The 18,619-nt window shown below is 34.8% G+C and overlaps 3 protein-coding genes and 2 long non-coding RNA genes across 13 annotated transcripts; 2 read left to right on the top strand and 3 right to left on the bottom strand.

Annotated features, from left to right (window-relative positions):
- Window positions 1-22: 22 nt before the first annotated feature.
- Window positions 23-1,246, bottom strand: LOC114421283. 2 transcript variants are annotated; one of them, XR_003668523.1, is made up of 3 exons: window positions 1,170-1,246; window positions 602-1,080; window positions 23-466 (listed from the first exon to the last, which is right to left on the bottom strand). It is a non-coding gene; the product is annotated as an uncharacterized LOC114421283 (long non-coding RNA). The 2 variants fall into 2 exon arrangements; XR_003668522.1 differs by lacking the exon at window positions 1,170-1,246 and having other exon boundaries at window positions 602-1,125.
- A 588-nt stretch (window positions 1,247-1,834) lies between these two features.
- Window positions 1,835-6,138, top strand: LOC114421277 (putative pentatricopeptide repeat-containing protein At1g12700, mitochondrial). Of its 5 annotated transcripts, XR_003668519.1 has the most exons (5): window positions 1,835-3,729; window positions 3,928-4,191; window positions 4,916-5,179; window positions 5,336-5,410; window positions 5,509-6,138. XR_003668519.1 is itself a non-coding variant. In XM_028387127.1 (2 exons), the coding sequence occupies exons 1-2, from the start codon at window positions 2,093-2,095 to the stop codon at window positions 3,956-3,958; spliced, it is 1,668 nt and encodes a 555-aa protein (XP_028242928.1). In that variant the 5' UTR covers window positions 1,835-2,092; the 3' UTR covers window positions 3,959-4,909. The 5 variants fall into 5 exon arrangements, 1 of the variants encoding a protein (XP_028242928.1); XR_003668520.1 differs by lacking the exon at window positions 5,336-5,410 and having other exon boundaries at window positions 3,928-4,047; XR_003668518.1 differs by lacking the exon at window positions 5,336-5,410.
- A 531-nt stretch (window positions 6,139-6,669) lies between these two features.
- On the bottom strand, window positions 6,670-12,463 carry LOC114421278. 3 transcript variants are annotated; one of them, XM_028387128.1, is made up of 10 exons: window positions 12,280-12,463; window positions 12,119-12,188; window positions 11,969-12,036; window positions 11,829-11,890; window positions 9,209-9,290; window positions 8,860-9,093; window positions 7,810-7,938; window positions 7,668-7,729; window positions 7,418-7,531; window positions 6,670-7,024 (listed from the first exon to the last, which is right to left on the bottom strand). In XM_028387128.1, exons 1-10 carry the CDS (start codon window positions 12,328-12,330, stop codon window positions 6,976-6,978), a joined length of 921 nt encoding a protein of 306 aa, XP_028242929.1. In that variant the 5' UTR covers window positions 12,331-12,463; the 3' UTR covers window positions 6,670-6,975. The 3 variants fall into 3 exon arrangements, with proteins under 3 accessions (XP_028242929.1, XP_028242930.1, XP_028242931.1); XM_028387129.1 differs by having other exon boundaries at window positions 6,670-7,018; XM_028387130.1 differs by having other exon boundaries at window positions 6,670-7,060; window positions 12,280-12,462.
- A 768-nt stretch (window positions 12,464-13,231) lies between these two features.
- LOC114421273 lies at window positions 13,232-14,025 on the top strand. Its single transcript, XR_003668517.1, has 2 exons — window positions 13,232-13,474; window positions 13,696-14,025. It is a non-coding gene; the product is annotated as an uncharacterized LOC114421273 (long non-coding RNA).
- Window positions 14,026-14,169: 144 nt separating this feature from the next.
- LOC114421272 (eukaryotic translation initiation factor 3 subunit C-like) lies at window positions 14,170-18,143 on the bottom strand. Of its 2 annotated transcripts, none has more exons than XM_028387121.1 (4): window positions 17,959-18,143; window positions 17,528-17,575; window positions 15,630-17,426; window positions 14,170-15,361 (listed from the first exon to the last, which is right to left on the bottom strand). In XM_028387121.1, exons 2-4 carry the CDS (start codon window positions 17,549-17,551, stop codon window positions 14,402-14,404), a joined length of 2,781 nt encoding a protein of 926 aa, XP_028242922.1. In that variant the 5' UTR covers window positions 17,552-17,575; window positions 17,959-18,143; the 3' UTR covers window positions 14,170-14,401. The 2 variants fall into 2 exon arrangements, with proteins under 2 accessions (XP_028242922.1, XP_028242923.1); XM_028387122.1 differs by lacking the exon at window positions 17,959-18,143 and adding an exon at window positions 17,700-17,863.
- Window positions 18,144-18,619: the final 476 nt, after the last annotated feature.

Raw genomic sequence — 18,619 nt, 5'->3', positions numbered from 1 at the left:
TCTAAAGTGAAGTAAGTTGATGAAATCAGAACTCAATCAAAGTGGGCTATTCTTGCTCAAAGTAAATAGATACGCGGCCATTCCCACGGTATACATTAGAAGATTCATTTTAAGTGAGTAATGTGTAAAAGATGAAGAATTCTACGGTGGCCCACTTTGCGAAAGTAACCTAGACCATTAGTTTTTTTTTCTAGTTTCCATCCGATGGCTCATTTTTTTTTCTTTTTTTCCTTTTTTGCCCCTTTTCTTTCCTTCATCTCTCATCGTCTCCACCGCAAACAACCAGTTGGCCGCCGTCGGAGTTTTTTCTCCTTTCCTTTTTTCTTCTATCCATATCCGACACCTCCGTGCACCACCACTGTCTGCCACCACCGCGATCCACTGCTCCTCCGTCATCTCCACTCTTTGCCACTGATAGACCCATTGCTTCTCCATGGCCATCAATGGCTTTCAAGTAAACAACAAACTGAGAACAAAAAATCCAATGATAAAACTATGAAGATAATCAATTTTATTTCAGATATGAGAAATTTGTATAAAAGTCAACAATAGAAATTTATGATGCCAGATTCAAAAAATAGATCTGAGAAATTTACAATACCAAATCAACATAGAAAAAAACCGCGAGTCACTGTCATTGCGAAATCAAAAGGCACAGACGATCGAGTTTGAAGCTGGCCGTGAGACACGTTCTCGAGAATCGGAGAAGTGAGAGTGCTTTGAGACGCCGCAACACGATTTGGATCTGGTAGCCTGTCTGAGACGGCGAGGCGATGGTCACGTGGAGCGATCATTTTCCAACTGGTGTCAATGGCGGAGAAGATCCTTCTGGATTCCAACGACGCCATCGATGGTCACCTACAAATCCGATGAGAACGCTGACGTCAGAATCACCGGTCCTCCGCATCACCGTTCGTGTGGTTTGACTTCTGAGACGTACTTCACAGCAACTATGGGTACTGCCATGAGCGCACTGCGACTTAATGTCGGAGTATTTCGTCGTCGGACCGTTGATGAAATGGTGGATCAACGCAGATGGAGAGATGGAGGCAACTCAGATCTGAAAGGGGGAAGAAGGGACTGAGAAAAAAAACAAACGAGGGGTAAGTCTGGAAAGGGAGGGGAAAAAAGAGAAAAAGAAAAAGGAAAAAATAATAATAAATACTGACCATTGATATAAAATTACTCAAATCTGACGGCTAAGACAAACCGTAGAATTCGTCGTAAAAGATAATAAGTTGAGAAAGAATCAAAACATACAAAAATAACATGTGATTTAGAGGTCAAAGTTAATTAAAATGTCAGTTTAATTTAAAGAAATTTTAAACACACAATAAATATTTAGATTATTTTTTGTGAATCAAGATATTTTCTAGTTGAAAGTGAAAGACTAATATGTTGAAATATTAAAATTTATTTAATGAATTAACTTTTTTTAATAAATATTGTTTTTATATAAATAATCAGGAGATGAATATTTGATCACGTGTATAGGGAATAAAATTATTGTTAATTATTATTTTATATACAATAATGACAATGTAATCAAATCTAAATCTTTATCTATCTATTTTGATCTTTTATCACTATAACAATTCTAGTGATTTTCTTCCCAATTTACCATACACAAAAATATTAAGATATTATATTTAAAAATGGGTGAAAGGGTAAAATTGTAATTCTCTTTACATTTAATTGCTTATTATCATAATTATTATAAAATACAGAGAGATTCGATTTTAAATCAAGTGAAAGAGTAAGATTGTATTTCTTCCTTTGCTTATTAATATGTTGATGTTGTATAAATTTATGATTGATAATAAAGAGGTGAAAAAAAAGAGAGCCGTATTTTTACGAGTCAATTTTTTTTGGAGAAAGAAGTAAAAAGAAAGGAGATAATATATGTATACATAACAAATACTGTGATTCGTAATAATAATAAAAAAAAGAAAAAGAAAAATAAAGTGGGTTAGGACTTAGGAGTATCGTTGTTGTAGCGGCATGTTGCAGGGTTCTGCAGCGGCGGAGGGTTGCTGAGTTGAAGAAGAAGAAGAAATCAGGCATTGGTATTGGTGAGAGAGTGAGAGAGAAGATGCTGAATGGAAGTAGGTATGTCCTCCCTCGCAGCATTCACATACTCTTTTTTTCTCAACATGTGAGGTTCTTTGGTCATTTGCATCCCCCTAAATTTCACACTGTAGACGATACCCTTCTTTCCTTCAATCGCATGCTCCGAAAGCACCCTCCCCCACCCATTTTCGTATTCGACAAGCTTCTGGGAGCCATTGTAAGGATGGGTCATTACCCCACCGCCATTTCCCTCTTCTCCCAACTTCACTCAAAGGGAATCACCCCTTCCATCGCCACTCTCACCATCTTGATCAATTGCTACTGCCACCAGGCTCACCTCTCTTTCGCCTTCTCTCTTCTGGGAACCATTCTCAAGATGGGGTTTCAGCCCAACATGGTCACTTTCAACACTCTCATCAACGGTTTCTGCATCAATGGTATGGTCTCTAAAGCTATGGCCTTTCGCCTCGACCTTATGGCAAAAGGGTATCCTTTGGATGAGTTCTCATATGGCTCTTTGATCAATGGCCTGTGTAAAAATGGACAAACTAGAGATGCCCTTCAATTGCTGCAAAAGATGGAAGAGGATTTGGTTCGGCCTAATCTCATTACCTATAGCACAGTCATTGATGGGCTGTGCAAAGATAGACTTATAGCCGATGCCCTCCGTTTGTTTTCTCTGGTCACTTCAAGGGGGATTTTGGTTGATGTTGTCGCCTACAATTCTCTCATCCATGGCTGTTGTAGTGTCGGTCAATGGCGAGAAGCAACTCGATTGCTAACTATGATGGTGCGGGGGAACATCAACCCAGATGATTATACCTTTAACATATTGGTTGATGCGTTGTGTAAAGAAGGAAGGATTGTGGAAGCTCAAGGCGTGTTCGCTGTGATGATGAAAAGAGGCGAGAAGCCTGACATTGTTACTTACAATGCCTTGATGGAAGGGTTTTGTTTAAGCAATAATGTTAGTGAGGCAAGAGAACTATTCAACAGGATGGTCAAAAGAGGCTTGGAACCTGATGTCTTGAATTATAATGTCTTGATTAATGGTTATTGCAAGATTGACATGGTAGATGAAGCCATGGTTCTCTTTAAAGAGATACGTTGTAAAAATTTAGTCCCTAATCTTGCTACTTATAATTCTCTTATTGATGGCTTATGCAAATTGGGGAGAATGTCATGTGTGCAGGAGCTTGTTGATGAAATGTGTGATAGGGGCCAATCCCCTGATATAGTCACTTACAACATTTTTTTAGATGCTTTTTGCAAAAGCAAACCTTATGAGAAGGCAATCTCATTATTTCGACAAATTGTCCAAGGAATTTGGCCTGATTTTTACATGTATGATGTGATTGTAGAAAATTTCTGCAAAGGTGAAAAATTAAAGATTGCAGAAGAAGCTCTTCAACATCTTTTGATACATGGCTGTTGTCCAAATGTCCGAACGTATACCATTATGATCAATGCCCTTTGTAAAGACTGCTCTTTTGATGAAGCTATGACCTTGCTTTCAAAAATGGATGACAATGATTGCCCCCCTGATGCTGTCACTTTTGAAACAATTATTGGTGCTCTCCAAGAAAGAAATGAGACTGATAAGGCAGAGAAACTTCGTCTGGAAATGATTGAAAGAGGTCTTGTAAACGATGAAGCAAGGTCTGATAATTTAGTTCCATGTTAGATATACTTCTATTATCTTCCACTCTATAAATGCGTTTTTCTTGTGTCAGAGAAATTGGATAAAATAACTATATAAAATTGTGTGTTTATGTATTTATGCTTGCATGTACTGTGTCATTGTCACTGGTTGATTTTGTATAATCTTGCATGACTTTTTCCCTGCTTCCTTTGCAGGGTTGTCAAAAGCGGTGCTATAGCAGGGTAGTGGCCCCTGGCTGCTATATGCACTGCCAAAGCTTCCCAAAATCCTGAGAATGGCCTCCAATATTAGCATTAGAGGGCCATTTTATGGAGGTAATTTTGGGTAAAATAGGGTTTCAGCTTGAGGAAAACCCTTTCAAAGTTCATAACTATCATGTCTCACTCATCTCCTCTCCTACCTTGTGAATACTACACTAATCCTGTCCGACCCTCCAACGACCATTGTGTGACCCTTTGGTGACTCTCTGCCACCCATCTACCAGCTTCTTTTACTTCTCTCTTGTTCTCACTCAGTTTTTTCTTGTAATATTTTTCTCATTGTTCTCTTATTCTCATCAATCTCTGTTTTCTGTGTTTTCTACTGAGTTTGTTTTTCCTTCTTTCTATTTTCTCTTATTCTCTTTGTTTGACTAGTCTACATTCTCTGTGTATAGTCTCTCAGGTCTTTTTTTTTGTTGTTGTCTATCTCTCAAAGACACAAAACTGATTCACTCCTTTTATCTCTCTCCTTGGTTAGACATAGTACCCTTTGTTACTATGTACTTGTACATTTGCTCAAGAGCTAAGACCTGTAACTTTTTACTGTTAATTATGAAGTTGTCAAGATTTTTAAGTTCTTTTGTTTTTCAAGTATTCATATGTATTTAGTATCCTTACCAAAAAAACATGTATTTAGTATGAATTATATAAATTGTATAAAAATATTCAAAATAACAGTTTGCTATACTGCTATATTGTTTTTGGTGTCAGCTGCTACACACTGCTATCCGAGATTGATAACTATGTTCCTTTTTAGTGTATTCCCACTCCGCATTTTAAACTCTATGCTGCTTCTCTTTTAATTGCTCGTGCATTAATTCTTTGCTCATGTCTTTCTGCAATCTGACTGGTTGTGAATTTTTTTTTCCTGGGATTTTATCATTTAAATGGTAACCCTTTCAACAATGACAAATCCTGGCAGGTTGGTGCATGAACAGTGAGGGAATCTGTGACTCATCCAATTGCATACAGCAAGAAGTGCAAGTCAAGATTTGTATGTGGTAGTCCAGACTGTGAATGCTGTAGCAATCAATTTGTGCTAGAAGAATGCAGATTTTCAATATTTCTATGCAATACAGTTGGTTGGTGTTAACAGCGGTCTACACTGCTCTTTTCTTCCCTGCCAGTGCTGGCTTTTAGTCTGCTTGACCTTTCCTACCCTGCATTTTTCCTTTCCTATAAGCCAGTAAGTGTTGTATTTGCCTGTTTTCTGCCACATTATTTGATTAAGCAATGAATCTTGAGCCTCTCATTGCATGTTTATTGTTTATTTCATTTGCAATAATTGAAGCCTGGGAATTAGAATTGTTTGTGATACATGTTCTGTGCTACCTGCTTGTAGGCTTACTTTATTGTGAGCTAAATCCTGGTAATTTTTGTATTCTCTGGAGAACTCCCATGACCAAGTAAAAACTAGGTAGAAGTGGAATTACTATAAAGAGTGGCTGTTTTGTTCTTGGGTTTATGAGTTTCTTATTACCAGTATTTTTGACAATCTTGTACTTCATGCATCAGATTACTTTATTTCTGGTCCTTGGAGATTGTGAAGAATCAGTGCATAGCCTTGTGGAATTTGCCAGATACATGTGAGAAGAAATCGTTGTTTTAATATGCTTGTCACAATGATTGATGGAGCAATATCGGAGGAATAAAAAAGGACTACTTATGGTATTCATTGATTTGGAAAAGGTACAATAGAGTGCCAAGAGAGGTATTGCAAAAAGTGCTAAATAAGGAAGAAGTTCCTACTACCTATATTTGAGAAATCAAGAATATCTACGATAGGGTGGCAACTAGTTTGAGAACAAGGGAAGGGGAGACGATAGATTTTCCAAATTCCATCAAGGGCCATCTATGAACCCCTATATATATATAAAAAAATTTTTTTACCTCGGTCTTAATGTGCTTGTTATGTATATCCAAGTGTTGGTGTCACGATGCATGCAGTATAGATATATAGGCATGTGTCAATAACAATAGAAGAAGCTCCAATTAAGAGAGTAGATCAGATGGAGGATAGTCCTATCACTAATCCATCGATTGTTTTAAGTGTAAATAGGTAGAAAGAAAATAGAAAAAATACGATGGAAATATTAATTTTTCTATTTGTTTGAGAAGAGTAACAAGTGTTTTTTTTTTTGGTTGGATTCCACATGTAAAAGTATTTCTCTCCTAACTTGCCATGTAACGGGAAGGAAATAATATTTTTTTTTATCTAACATATATTAGTATAAAGTATTCATCAGAAAACTTGATAAGTCACCTTTAGTGGGGGGTCCTCATTCCCAATCTTTTATCCACAAAACTTAATCTGGGAACTTGTTTAAGGGAATAAAGTTGAAGACTAGGACTTGTTGGTAGAAGAAAATAATATTATATTATGTTATTGTTTTATTTTAATTTCTTTAAAAAAACTAATACTATAGTTTGTGTACTGTACAGGATAAATAAGTTATATTGCAAGTTTGCTTAATCTTCTACCATGAAACGCTCTTTTCTTTTTTGAAACATGTTTCCTAAATCATTTTATCAGATTAGTTATTTTTTTATTCTCAAAAACATTTCTTAACAATTATTTTACAAAATAATTATAAAAAAACGCAATCAAACACACCCTTGGACGCCCAATGACAGATGACTGTCTTCTCATCACATTGACCAGACAGAAGCGTTCTGTTAGTTTATAACTACATTGTATTCAAAAATAAATTTTGCTAAATACAATATGTTGGCATGCTGCAGGTCCATAATGAGAGTTGAATAGAAGAAATCTATTAGTTACGTGCACAAGCCATAATACTTGCAAACAACATATATAGTACGTAAATTTATTATACATATCTAAGAGAGAACAAGCAAATTAGAAAGATTAAATTTAGAAGGAAAGCTGCAATAGCATTACAAAACTACATCCCTAACCATGGCAGCTGCAACTTCAGTCTGACGTAAGAAAGGAATCAAACAAATTCAAAGAACCAAGTGCTAGCCAATTTTCAGAGCATCGCTGCTTTTTCCACTGCTTGCTCTGCACCTTGAGCAGATAGTATACAATTTAATACGATTTCACCTACAATGCAATAAGGAATTTTAAAGCATTTCCAGAGACAACAAAATTTGACCATCCTAAACAATTCGATATTTTATTAGTCACACACCTTGATGATATAAACACGCAAGGCTCTGAATCTCGTTTATAATTTAACCCAAAAAGAAAAAATAAGGGGGACTAGGAAAGTACTAAGCAATAAAGCTGGATGACTTATTTTTAAGATTCTTTTTGGAGCAGAAGCTTGCGACATGATTGTAATTTGCTAGGTTCTCAACATAATTGTGGGGTTATGGTAAATTAAAGCACTCATGTTCATGAAATACAAAATGGTATTGTACAAATAATTATGCAAGTGGAATTAAAATCGCTTCTCACCGGTTCTCTTCTTGTGGTAGATTACGACTGTAGAATGGAAACTCGAAGAGAAAAGTTGTTTTGAACCATGCGGGCAAGTTCCCATAGATTGATCGTGGCAACGGGATTAAAGGGCTGCAAATGATTGGGCTTAGTCATTTCTCCTTAATGATAAAACAACAATAATAGACTCATCCCACTAGGTGAAGAAGAGACATTTCGACTTAACGAGACACTGAAAAGAAATATGAGATTGAGGAGGTAAATTAACCTGGTTCTCTTTTTGTATATCCTATATCCATCTACATTGCCAAACTTCTTATCCGCTGAGTCCTGTCTCCATACAATTCATCATCAGAAAAACCACAAAATTATAAGCAAAATTTTGATCAAATCAGAGGTAAGAAGCAAACCTCAAGAAGTGGAATGCCACTGACAAAAAGAAGCAATAATGTGAGAAAGATTGGTCCAATGATCACCAGCCATTCAGCACCCTTCAGTACAGGTGTAGATGCCACAAAAATTCCCCACCAAAGCAATATCTAAATTAAGCATTCCTGACTTACATTAGTTTTCGAATAAAAGAATAAATAATATTAGAACATTGAAACCCCTATTAGACCAACCAAAAACCACTTTTGTTTATCCTATAAAAGAGGCAGGAATGTAACTAAATAGCTTATTCTGGCATATCTCTGCAACCATATGAACATTTTAGCGGAAATAACTATACATTATACCAAGTCAATGATAACAATAGCTTTTAAATGCAATGTTTGGGATAAGATTTTTGAAGGACAGCCAAAACAGGACCTGATCCCGATTTGAGAATGAGATTGGGTTATATTTTGGGTCGTTCCAACCCTTCTGGTGTTCTATATTCTTTTATATATATATATATATATAAATTTAACAAGTATATTAATAATAATTTTTAGTTATTTAATAGTAATATCTTCTCTAACATAATATTATATTCTACTGTATATTCTTTATTAATTATTTTGAAATATATATTATAAAATATATCTTAATTTAATTTTTATACTTCTTTTATTCTAGGCATACCCTAATTGATGTGCTACATTAATAAATCAAGTTGACATGATGTTATTACATATTTATCGGCTTGGGTTCGGCTTCAGATAAATGACAATGTCAAAATTTCGAGTCGGATAAGACCGAAGATAAACTTATCCTAGGCATACCCTAATTGCTGCTGCTGCACCATTGGTGTGTTAGGGCAAACAATAAGTTTATCAAATGAGAACTTATTTTATATCATAAGCTTGACCGTGAATCTTACTCAATGAGTTGAAAAAGAAAAACTTATAAGAAGCTTCACAACCAAACTTGTTGAAATAAGCTAAAAAGAGCCGTAAATCCGACTAAACTTACAAGCTCCTCCATATACATCCTGCAATACCAAAATATTTTCATTTGAAGGCAATAATAGCACTTACTTCACCAAAATAGTTAGGATGACGAGAATATTTCCATAGTCCAACATTACACCACTTCCCTCTATTTTCTGAAGATCTTTTGAAATGCAGCTTTTGTTGATCTGCTGTACCTTCCACAATAAAACCCACAGCCCACAAAATCCACCCTACTATATCAACAACCTGTAGGAAGGGATTTCTGTCGCTTGCATTAACCAACGTAACAGGTAAACTCACAACCCACACCCAGACAGCCTGCAAAAAATTGAAGTAAATCCTCTACTACAAGACATCAAAAGAGATGATTTCCAGAAAAAACCAAGATCAGCATGATAAATCTTAAAACAAAAATGATAAAAATCTAAGAAACCTGAAATATCCAAAATATGGCCAGTCTACCCAAATTACTGCGCATTTCATCGAAGCGCCGGTCCTCTCCCCACTGCAAAATTCTGATAAATCAGATCAACCATAAGACATTCAGAAAGGCACTTTGTTAACTAATAGTCATCACATTAAGCTGCATCCCATTGTTGAAGACAATATACATTGAGCATGAAAAATTGGGAAGAACTGACATGTTTAACAGAAAAATAAATAAATAACTTTCTTAACAATCTATGGTGCCTGGCTATGATACTTTGTTTAACCACAAAATAGTCACTGAACCAATATGTTAGGAACATGCTCAACAATGCAGTATACAATGTAAAAAGCATTCTATTGAAAGGGAATTTTATAAAAATAAACATCAACAATACTAGGGAATATTTTCTGTAAAGAAAAAGTAAATTATTTTTTGTCCAGGACAGTGATATCTGAATACAACATTAGATATATGACTAATTTTGCTCAGACCAGAGGAGCAAAGTTTTCCCTCCAGAAAGTTGTTAACGCAGTTGGATTCCCCATACTGAAATTCAAGACTTCTGTTTAATCTAAAATTTGAGACTTGGTTATTGTAAAGAACTAGTTTCTACACCCGGCGATGCCTGGGTATTTGCTATCATTTAATAAGATATATAGGATAGATAATATGATATAAGATATACTCTTTTGATTGTGTAACTATTGTTTAGAGGGGGTTGCCTTGGAAGGTTTGCTTTTACGTATATATCCTAATTCCTGGAGTTATTGCTTTTTATGTCTATTGTTACGCATGTATTGTTTTGTCTGGTTTGGTCATATCTTTTGTATTCTATCTTTAATTATAGAACAGAGATATATTCAACTAAACTAATTCGCATAAAATAAAAAAGAAGAAAGGGTGATGAGATATGAGATCATATTCTCGATCAATATGCTTGGTTAGATTCATTAATGTCATTATAAAATATATGATTTGATATGTTTTAATTATATCAGTTTAGTACGAAATTATTTTTTTTATTACTCTTTATTTAATTTCCTTATTTTATAAACCTCTCTCATTATAAATGAGCATTTCATGTATTCTAATACAACAACACACAACAATAATAATTCTTATATCATACCAAAGCTTACATTTTTATTTTTTTTACAAAGGAATGACAAAAATTGTACTCCACTGAGTACCTACTGATCAAACCAGAGAAAACAATAAAACTACAATTTTAATTAAAAAATACATAAGTTTTTTTAACTTTATTTTTTTCATTTATGCTTTTTATAATTGTACTCTTATTAAATTTACATATCAACTAAAAAAAAATAAGCATATTAATCAAGAAAGAACTGGAAATAGAAAATATAGATTTTCCGTTAAACTAAAAATAATGTGTAAATAAACAGATAAGTCTTAAATTTCTAAATAAATGATTGAAAATAAAAATTATACTTATTAATTTTATTAGTAAATCACTTAATTTAACTTAAAATACATGTTGTAAACTATAAATAGAGAATACTTTTTTGGCCAAAGAATAATCTCAAACCAACACATTATATATATATATATATATATATATATATATATATATATATATTAAATAAAATTATAATTTTATTTAAAACAGAAAATAAATAAATTTTATAACTATATTTTTCCATTTATTTCTGTAATAATTGTACTTATTTTTTAAATTTACTTATCAATTAAATTAAAAGTAAGCATGAACTGAAAATAGAAAATATAAATTTCAATTGATAAGTAAAATTTTAATTGTTAAATAGAACTGCAATTTCAATAAAAACAAAAATACATAGTTTTTTTACTATATATTTTACATTTATGTAAGTAATAATTATACTTATTTTTAAATTTAATTATCAATTAATTTATAAGTAAAATAGTAATAATGAACTCAAAATGGAAATTATAAATTTTTTTATATTAAAAATAATGGACAAATAGACAGATAAGCCTTCAATTTCTTTATAACTATTGTAAATAAAAATTATACTTATTATTTTTATGAACAAGTTTTCTAATTTAACTAAAAATATAATTTTTAAACTATAAAGTATGATTTTTTTTCTCTCAAAAGAATCATCCTAAATCAACACACATATTTATTATGGAAAACTACATTTTTAATAAAATCAAATTTATATAAGTTTTTAACTATCTTCCTTATTTTATGCTTTTAATAATCTTACTTACAAAATATTGAAAATTCGGTGCATTTGATTCACTAATGAATTAAATATTTTATATAAAACATAGATATTAAAATATGGAAATTTAAATTGTAGTAGTAGTAATAATAGGACAAAAAGTATTATCATGCATAGAAAATTTCAGAAAGGACAATACCGGAAAATCACTGCTCTATGAACAATGAATTAGCATCCCAAAGTCTCGTTAGAATTGTTATGTTGTAGATAAGCAATTTAATTAAAAAGAAAAGAGAAAATAATCTGTTGAATTAAAGCATATGAAGCAAGCAACTCCACTAAAAGTTGAAGATGAAATGGTATGGTATGTGAAACATGGAATAAAGCACATACTTGAAAAAGAAGTTATATAATCTATCTATAAACCTAATACCACGGTGCCATCATGATACCTGAATAGGAGGAAAAGGCAGAGGCGAAGTCCCCATGTCCCAACAAACAAAGTGAGGATTATCTGAAAAGAGTGATTTAATTCATCATTTGTTTTAGTCTGTCTGTTAATTCGAAATAAAGAAAAGGAAACGTAAGTTACCTGTCGAAAATACCAGGAGGCTTTGATGACCAGGGTCAATGCAGCAATTATGATGAAATTCGTACTTCCTTCAAATACAAATTTGTTTTGATTTGTTAACAGAAGAGAATAGAAAATTGTATTTAAAAGTGAAGTAAAGGATAATGATACCAGCAAAATCAGTGACTTTGTCGAATTTGAGGAGCGCAGTGACGACGAAAAACAGAAACTGATAGGCAATCTGGAAAATAAAACAAAAAATAAGCAAAACAAAGCAGGCGTGTGTTTGAAGAGAGAAAGAGCGAAGATAATTGAGAATTGGGAATTATTACAGTGACAAGGGCAGTGAAGGCTAAGAAATGGGACTCGATGACGGTACCCATGGCTCAGTACTTTTGCTGTCTTCTTGAGTCGAGTTCTTAACTCTTGCAATAATAAAACAGAAGAAAGAAAAAGATGAGGAGTTTAAAATTCAAAGACTTGTGTCGTGTGCGTACTTATCAGCATATGTGTATAATACCACCAATCGCGTTTTGTTTAATAGGTATATGGAAAATGGGAGGAAGGAAGTGTCATGCTTTGTGTGTGTTTGATATTGATTAAATTAATTTTGAATAAATATAAAATTTATTTTAAGGAAAAGTGATTTATGTTTGAAATAAAATCAAGTCAAAATTAAAAGTTAATCTAAAATTTTGGATTTAACATAAAAATTATTTAATTTTGTTTTAACATAAATTTGATTTTGAACTCAAAATTAATTCTATAATATTTTCTAACATAGAACTAAATATATAAAAATTAATTCTCAAATGTGAAATGAAACAGATGCTTTGATCTTTGTTGTGTACTACTTTTTAACATTGAATGCACATTTCAATTCAATCCACCCAATTAGAATGTATGGCTATGGGTACCACAACCATGAGGCTGGCGACTTGTTAGTTGTTACAAATATTAATGCGTCATCCACAACCACAACAATTATTTTCTTTTTCATGCAGAGGGATTAATATATAAATATATTCATATTTGATTGCCAATTCTTTTTAAATAATAATTATTTTAGAAAATAAATCATTCAAAATAATTACTTTTTATAAAATAAGTTGTAACAAATGAGCCCAAAATTTACTATTTTTGTTTAAAATTAATATTTAAGACTAATATTAATAAGGTGGATAAATAAATTAGGTAATTAGAAAATTATGGAAGATTTATTTATATTATTTAAGTCAATGTCTAGCGTGGACCAGAAAGACAAGTGATCTCTGATGAATCACATTTAACAGCCATTGGATTAATCTCGTTCTTTTGTTAGTATGGTGCACATTTCACAAAAAATTCCTTCTCCCTTAGGTCTTCTTCCTCATCTTCGGCACCTCCTCACTTCCTAACATCGTTGACCTCGTCATTCTCTCTAGCCAACGCGACAACCAAAGCCCGACGATGTCGAGGCTATCGTAGAACTCCCTATGATGTCCAAGGAGTGATTGAAAAAGAAATCAATTTTTTTTGTGCTAAATCGTAAATCAGTTATTTTTACTGTAATCTTTTAACTGTATTTTTTCAGGACAATGATTTCTTCGTTTTGCAATTTTTGATTCCACTATCTAACAATTTTGATTTGGGTTGAATCTTGATTTTGTGGGTTTGAATCTTGATTTTGATTTGTGAGTATGGCTCCATATGAGTTCCAAGATTGTTTTTGTGGACCTGATTTGTTATTATGTTTTATCTCAAACAAGTTTGGATCTGATTTTGGGGGAGGAGCACTTCCTGCAGCATTTGGGACGATGGTGGGTGCATCTGGACGGAGCCTTTGGAGGCAGTGGAAGAGCAGCCAGAAACGGAAAAGAGTCTGCCAGAGAAGGAGGAAGAGTAAGAACGGTAAAGCTTTTAGTATGGAGGGTGTATAATATGACTCTGCACCTTAAATTAATCCAAGAGCCACTATTATTTGTTCTTGGTGGACCACTTATAAAAGTGGTCTACCGTAGAAGCCGTCATTATTTATCACAAAAAAAAAATGAACAAAATGTAATAAACACAAAAGAACAACTAGTTTTTCTTCCTTCTGTCCAACACGAATCATCACATTCACATGTGCACTTTGCACGACTGGATTGCAAGATTTTGCTCTGGAAATGAAGAAATCGGGTGTTGCAGAAACATATCACCTTAGCTCGCTTGAAAATATACGTTTGTGCGAAAGACATTAATTTCTCACGTAAATGAGCAAGGCAAATCTGCATCACTCAAGGGAACAATTCAATCAAAATAAAGCCAGGTGAAAGCAAGCTCCAATGTAACGAATAAACAAATACGCATAAATTTAGATAAAATCCATAAGAAAATAAAAGGCTACAAAAATGAAAATCAGAATGCTATAGTGCGGTTATAGCCAAATTATCAAAAATGAGGTATACTGAAGATAATTATTATTAAACTTATTCAAGCACGAACTCCCTTAAGGCTAACCATGCGAGCAGGTCCATCGCCCTGGGGTCCCCTCAATGCTGAACCCCTTTGAGAAGTCCTCCCTGAACCTCCATACGAACCTCTTCCTCGTCCCCTTGAATAGCCACTCCCAGCTGCTTGGCCTAATGTCATTGGTCTTCCACCATACCCTGCACGCCCACTGCCTTGCCTTGGCTGAGAAGGGGACAGGTCTTGCCACCTACCACCTGTAGAGGCTGTTCCACTGCCGGCAGCAGCGGCGGCAGCATAGTCCTGGCCATCTCTCCGCCTTAGAGGCAGATCCAATCCACCACCACCTACCCTGGCCTCGGTTGCTTTTTCATTACTCTCTGCAAGGACAGATAATTTCTCTGTCAATTGGAATACCAATGCCTGCAGCCTGGAGTGTTCGACATCTTGGAAAAGAATGCACCCAGTTGGCTGGTCCCAGCTTGCATGAAGCTCCTCATTGATCATCATCCTACTGACAATGCTATGAGTGCGCGAAACAGAGAGATCAAAAAATTTTGTGAGCTGATCCAGGCTCAACGATTCATAAGATGAAGAAAAGGTAAAGAGGTATGTCCTCAATGCCTCCTCCTTGATTTTGTCCTTTAGCATTTCAAGTACCGTGTCTCGATTTCTCACAAATTTCCATACATCAAGAGACACAATAATGTCAAAAGCCTTCTGGAAGTCTCCCTTGCGAAGAACCCTTGTGGCAGCCATAACATGATCTCTGACATTTTCCGGTGGACCAGTAAATGTTTGTTTCTCACTTACCTCAAGCAAGCGACGGAAAGTCTTACTAATGACCTTCCGTTTGGCATCATGAACATTGGCTGCCATATTGGGCACTTCCAGCAGCATAGCAGATACGAGATGTACTGCCTCTAGGAGCTCTAGATTGATGTGCATATGATACGGCATCTGTCGTCTTCTTTCCAACCTTTCCTGAAAGAGAATTGAAAAGAGTTAAAAGCAATGTTAAAATGTAATTCATACAATTCTAAAACAAAGAATTTAACTAAAATGCATTGACAATATTGTCATCCAATCACAGATAACTATTAAAAGACAAAGAGAAAAGCTAGCATCTATTGGAAGCAACTTGGTAATTGCAGAACTAACAGAAAAAAACAAAAAGCCAGATCAGTCCTTTCTCCTGAGGAGCTGAGTATCAGCATCAATCATTCGAAAAATGAAAGGGGGGGATCAGAACCTGTTCAGGAGTCTTCTCATGATAACGACTTTGTGAAACGCCTTGTGCCAGCAACTCCTTCACCCTTCCACCAGAGTAGAGTTCAGACAGACAGCCATGTGCTTCAGAAATCAGTCCAACCCGAAAAGCACATAAACCTAACTGTGACATGGCCCTGTTAAAAAGTATCTGCGTTGAAATGTCCATATGCTGAACACTGTCTTGCAAATGGCTCATAAGAAGCAGATCACGGGCTATTGAAAACTCATCAAGAAGAGCATGATGATATATATCACAGAGCATTGCACGTGCTTTAGTTCGCTCATCTCCATATTTGTATATCATAGATACCAATATATCCATTAGGGTCCTGCTATTCTCAGGGAAGGTGGGCTTCCGTGTAACAACCTCTGGGGTAACTACAAATGCAGTAGGAATCCTTGATTCCTCAAATTCCTTCTCACTTGCCTCCCCTCCATTATCTCCATCTTCTGTCAATTCAGTCAATTTTCTCATGGCATCATAAACCTCTTGGGGTTTGTAGTAAATGAGCTCAACCCTCCTCAAGGCAACCTTAGAAGCGGCTTTGAAATTTCCAACTCTTTCAAGATATTCCTGGACATTCTGGGCAAGAACCAGAAACGTGGGCTCATCCCTAAGTCTCTCAACATAGTCACGCGTATGAGGATCTATGCACTGCAGGCTCTTGAAAAACTCGACATCAATTCTTTCTAAAAAAGCAACTAAGTTACCCCAAACCCGAATTGTTCCATTATGTTCAGCACCTTTCTGAGTTTCATTCTCATCCGGTTCCACGGAATCATCAACCACTATGTTTGGGTACTGCACCAAAATATCAAGAATGATCAGCATGTTCTGTACACATTTTTTCCATACATTGATGGGCATATGCCCATTGAGGCCCGGATTAACATCAAACTGAGCAGAAACCACACTGAACAGAATTTCCAGCTTCTGTGCAGGTGTCTTAGCAACTTTTGTTAAGAAGGTGAGCTGCTCAACCTGTTCAAACCTACCAGTTCCCTTTCTTCCCCTGGCAGCCACAACCTCTTTAAACTTCTTGTTAACCGCATCCCACGTGATCTCACTAGGGTTTTTCATGAACTGTCTATCCAAAAGCCTGTCCTTCTTGCTAAGCTTTTGGTCCCAAGGACCTTCACCAGCATCTGGCTTTTCATCTTCATATTGAGAGGCTTCCGAATCAGATTTTGCTTCTGGTTTTTGAAGCTGATCCGGATCAATAATCTCACCATCACTGTCATACTCTTCATCGCTCTCCTCTTCTTCTTTTTCCTCCTCGCTCTCAGGGTTCTCCCTGCACTTATTAATCAAGTCCTCATACTGCTTATTATTCTTCTTCAGCTTCTGCTTCATTGAGTTCAAGGCTTTAGCATTGCTACTGCTCATTTTCTTCTTGGCATCCTTATTAGCCAAAGCCTGAGCCAAGAAATCTTCCAACATCACGAGAGCCTTGATGTAAAGATTGGGGACCCTTTCAGACTCAGTGACACGCATGACCTTCTCAAGCTGTTTGTTAATCTTGTCAAAACTCTCTTGCAAGCTCACCCAATCATTGATCTTCATGGCATTCTTCATCTGGTCGACAGTGGAAGCCATCTCCTCAAAACGCTTATCTTTTGCAGACCTCACAACGCGCTTTTGGCCATCAGAGTCATCACTGTCACTTGCATTATCCTGCAGGTACCTGCTTGTCACTGCTTGACCAGAAGCTTCACCCACTGTGGTATCAACCTCCTCATCATAATCACTCTCCTCCTCCTCGGAATCACTTCCACCCTGCCAGTTAGCAAATAAATAAAAAAATGCTTTGATATCACATAATTTCTTCAATCCAATGCAGCAAATAATCAAAATGTAATTAAGAATGTGTTCAAAACCTGGGTCCAGAATCTTGAAGCCATCCTCTGTCAAAATACGTCGGGAATCTGCAAATGAACATAATATCAAATTGTAGTTGCATCATACTTCTGTAACACGAAAGCATAAAAATAGATAAAAATCTATTTATTCACCAACAATAATCATCTCAACAAAAAAAACTTATCCTACCGATGTTTGTTCTCAATATGTGGAAGAGAAAAGAACAAGAAGCAGAGCAGTTATTCAACAACCATCGCATGACTTGATATTCAACATTTAAATTGTGAATTAAAAGCAAACAAAGTCTCAACCAAAACAAAAGCGATTATCAGAAAAACGAATGGGAGAAATCGGGTGCAATGACACGGTAGGAAACCAAACAAAAAAATATATATAAAAACCGAACAGAGAAAACGAAACACGTGACATGACTGCAAAGGATACCGACCTATTCAGAAACAGATAAAGTGATCCGCGTCGCGAACGAAGAGAATAACTGAAACAGAAACGTGATGGAGACTTGGAATTAACCACCTGAGCCTGAGTTCAGTGTTGTGTTGTGCAAGGAAATAGGGTTAGGGCCCTAGAGAAAGAGAATAAGGAGAAGACACGTACAGGAAAGAAGACGAAATAAAAAGATCGAAAAGAAAAAAAAAATAAACTCTATTTATTTGAAAAAGTGAAAAAAAATGAGAAAAATAAATAAATTATATAAATTTTAAAAGATAATTTTAGTCCCTAAAATATAACCTTTTATTTCATTTTTTTAATCGCAAAATGATTTACTATTTTTATGTTTTAATGTTATGAAATTATTTATTTAATTCTTTAAGTGAAAAAATGAAGAATTCAGAGGGAGAGTTTTTTTTAGTCCCGTAATAAAATTATTTTATTTCTTATTTGTTTTTCTAAAAAATTATTATTTTATTCTTTTCTATTTCCTTTTTCTTCATTTAAGTAAAAATAAACAATGAAAAAAGTAGAGGAAAGTTTAATGTTATGTTTGGTAGAAATTAAGGAAAAGAGGAGAAATAGGGAGGGTAACATGTAACATTTATGATTGTCAATTTTTTGGCGATTCACACATTACAATGTTTCACATGATATTA

Source organism: Glycine soja, chromosome 8 (assembly GCF_004193775.1).
Source record: "Glycine soja cultivar W05 chromosome 8, ASM419377v2, whole genome shotgun sequence".
Taxonomy (NCBI): Eukaryota; Viridiplantae; Streptophyta; class Magnoliopsida; order Fabales; family Fabaceae; genus Glycine; species Glycine soja.
Note: the sequence above shows the minus strand (reverse complement) of the source record. Positions and strands in the feature narration are given on the sequence as shown.

What these genes read in the sequence shown, in the direction of transcription:
- LOC114421277 (XM_028387127.1), top strand. Translation starts at nt 2,093, where the DNA reads ATGCTGAATGGAAGTAGGTATGTCCTCCCTCGCAGCATTCACATACTC. An exon ending in CTTGTAAACGATGAAGCAAG is followed by an intron (nt 3,730 to 3,927) that starts GTCTGATAATTT and finishes CTTCCTTTGCAG; the next exon opens with GGTTGTCAAAAGCGGTGCTA.
- LOC114421278 (XM_028387128.1), bottom strand. Translation starts at nt 12,330, where the DNA reads ATGGGTACCGTCATCGAGTCCCATTTCTTAGCCTTCACTGCCCTTGTC. An exon ending in CCTTCACTGCCCTTGTCACT is followed by an intron (nt 12,189 to 12,279) that starts GTAATAATTCCC and finishes TTTATTTTCCAG; the next exon opens with ATTGCCTATCAGTTTCTGTT. An exon ending in TGCCTTTTCCTCCTATTCAG is followed by an intron (nt 9,291 to 11,828) that starts GTATCATGATGG and finishes CTGATTTATCAG; the next exon opens with AATTTTGCAGTGGGGAGAGG.
- LOC114421272 (XM_028387121.1), bottom strand. Translation starts at nt 17,551, where the DNA reads ATGGCTTCAAGATTCTGGACCCAG. An exon ending in CTTCAAGATTCTGGACCCAG is followed by an intron (nt 17,427 to 17,527) that starts GTTTTGAACACA and finishes GCTAACTGGCAG; the next exon opens with GGTGGAAGTGATTCCGAGGA. An exon ending in ATGAGAAGACTCCTGAACAG is followed by an intron (nt 15,362 to 15,629) that starts GTTCTGATCCCC and finishes ATTCTCTTTCAG; the next exon opens with GAAAGGTTGGAAAGAAGACG.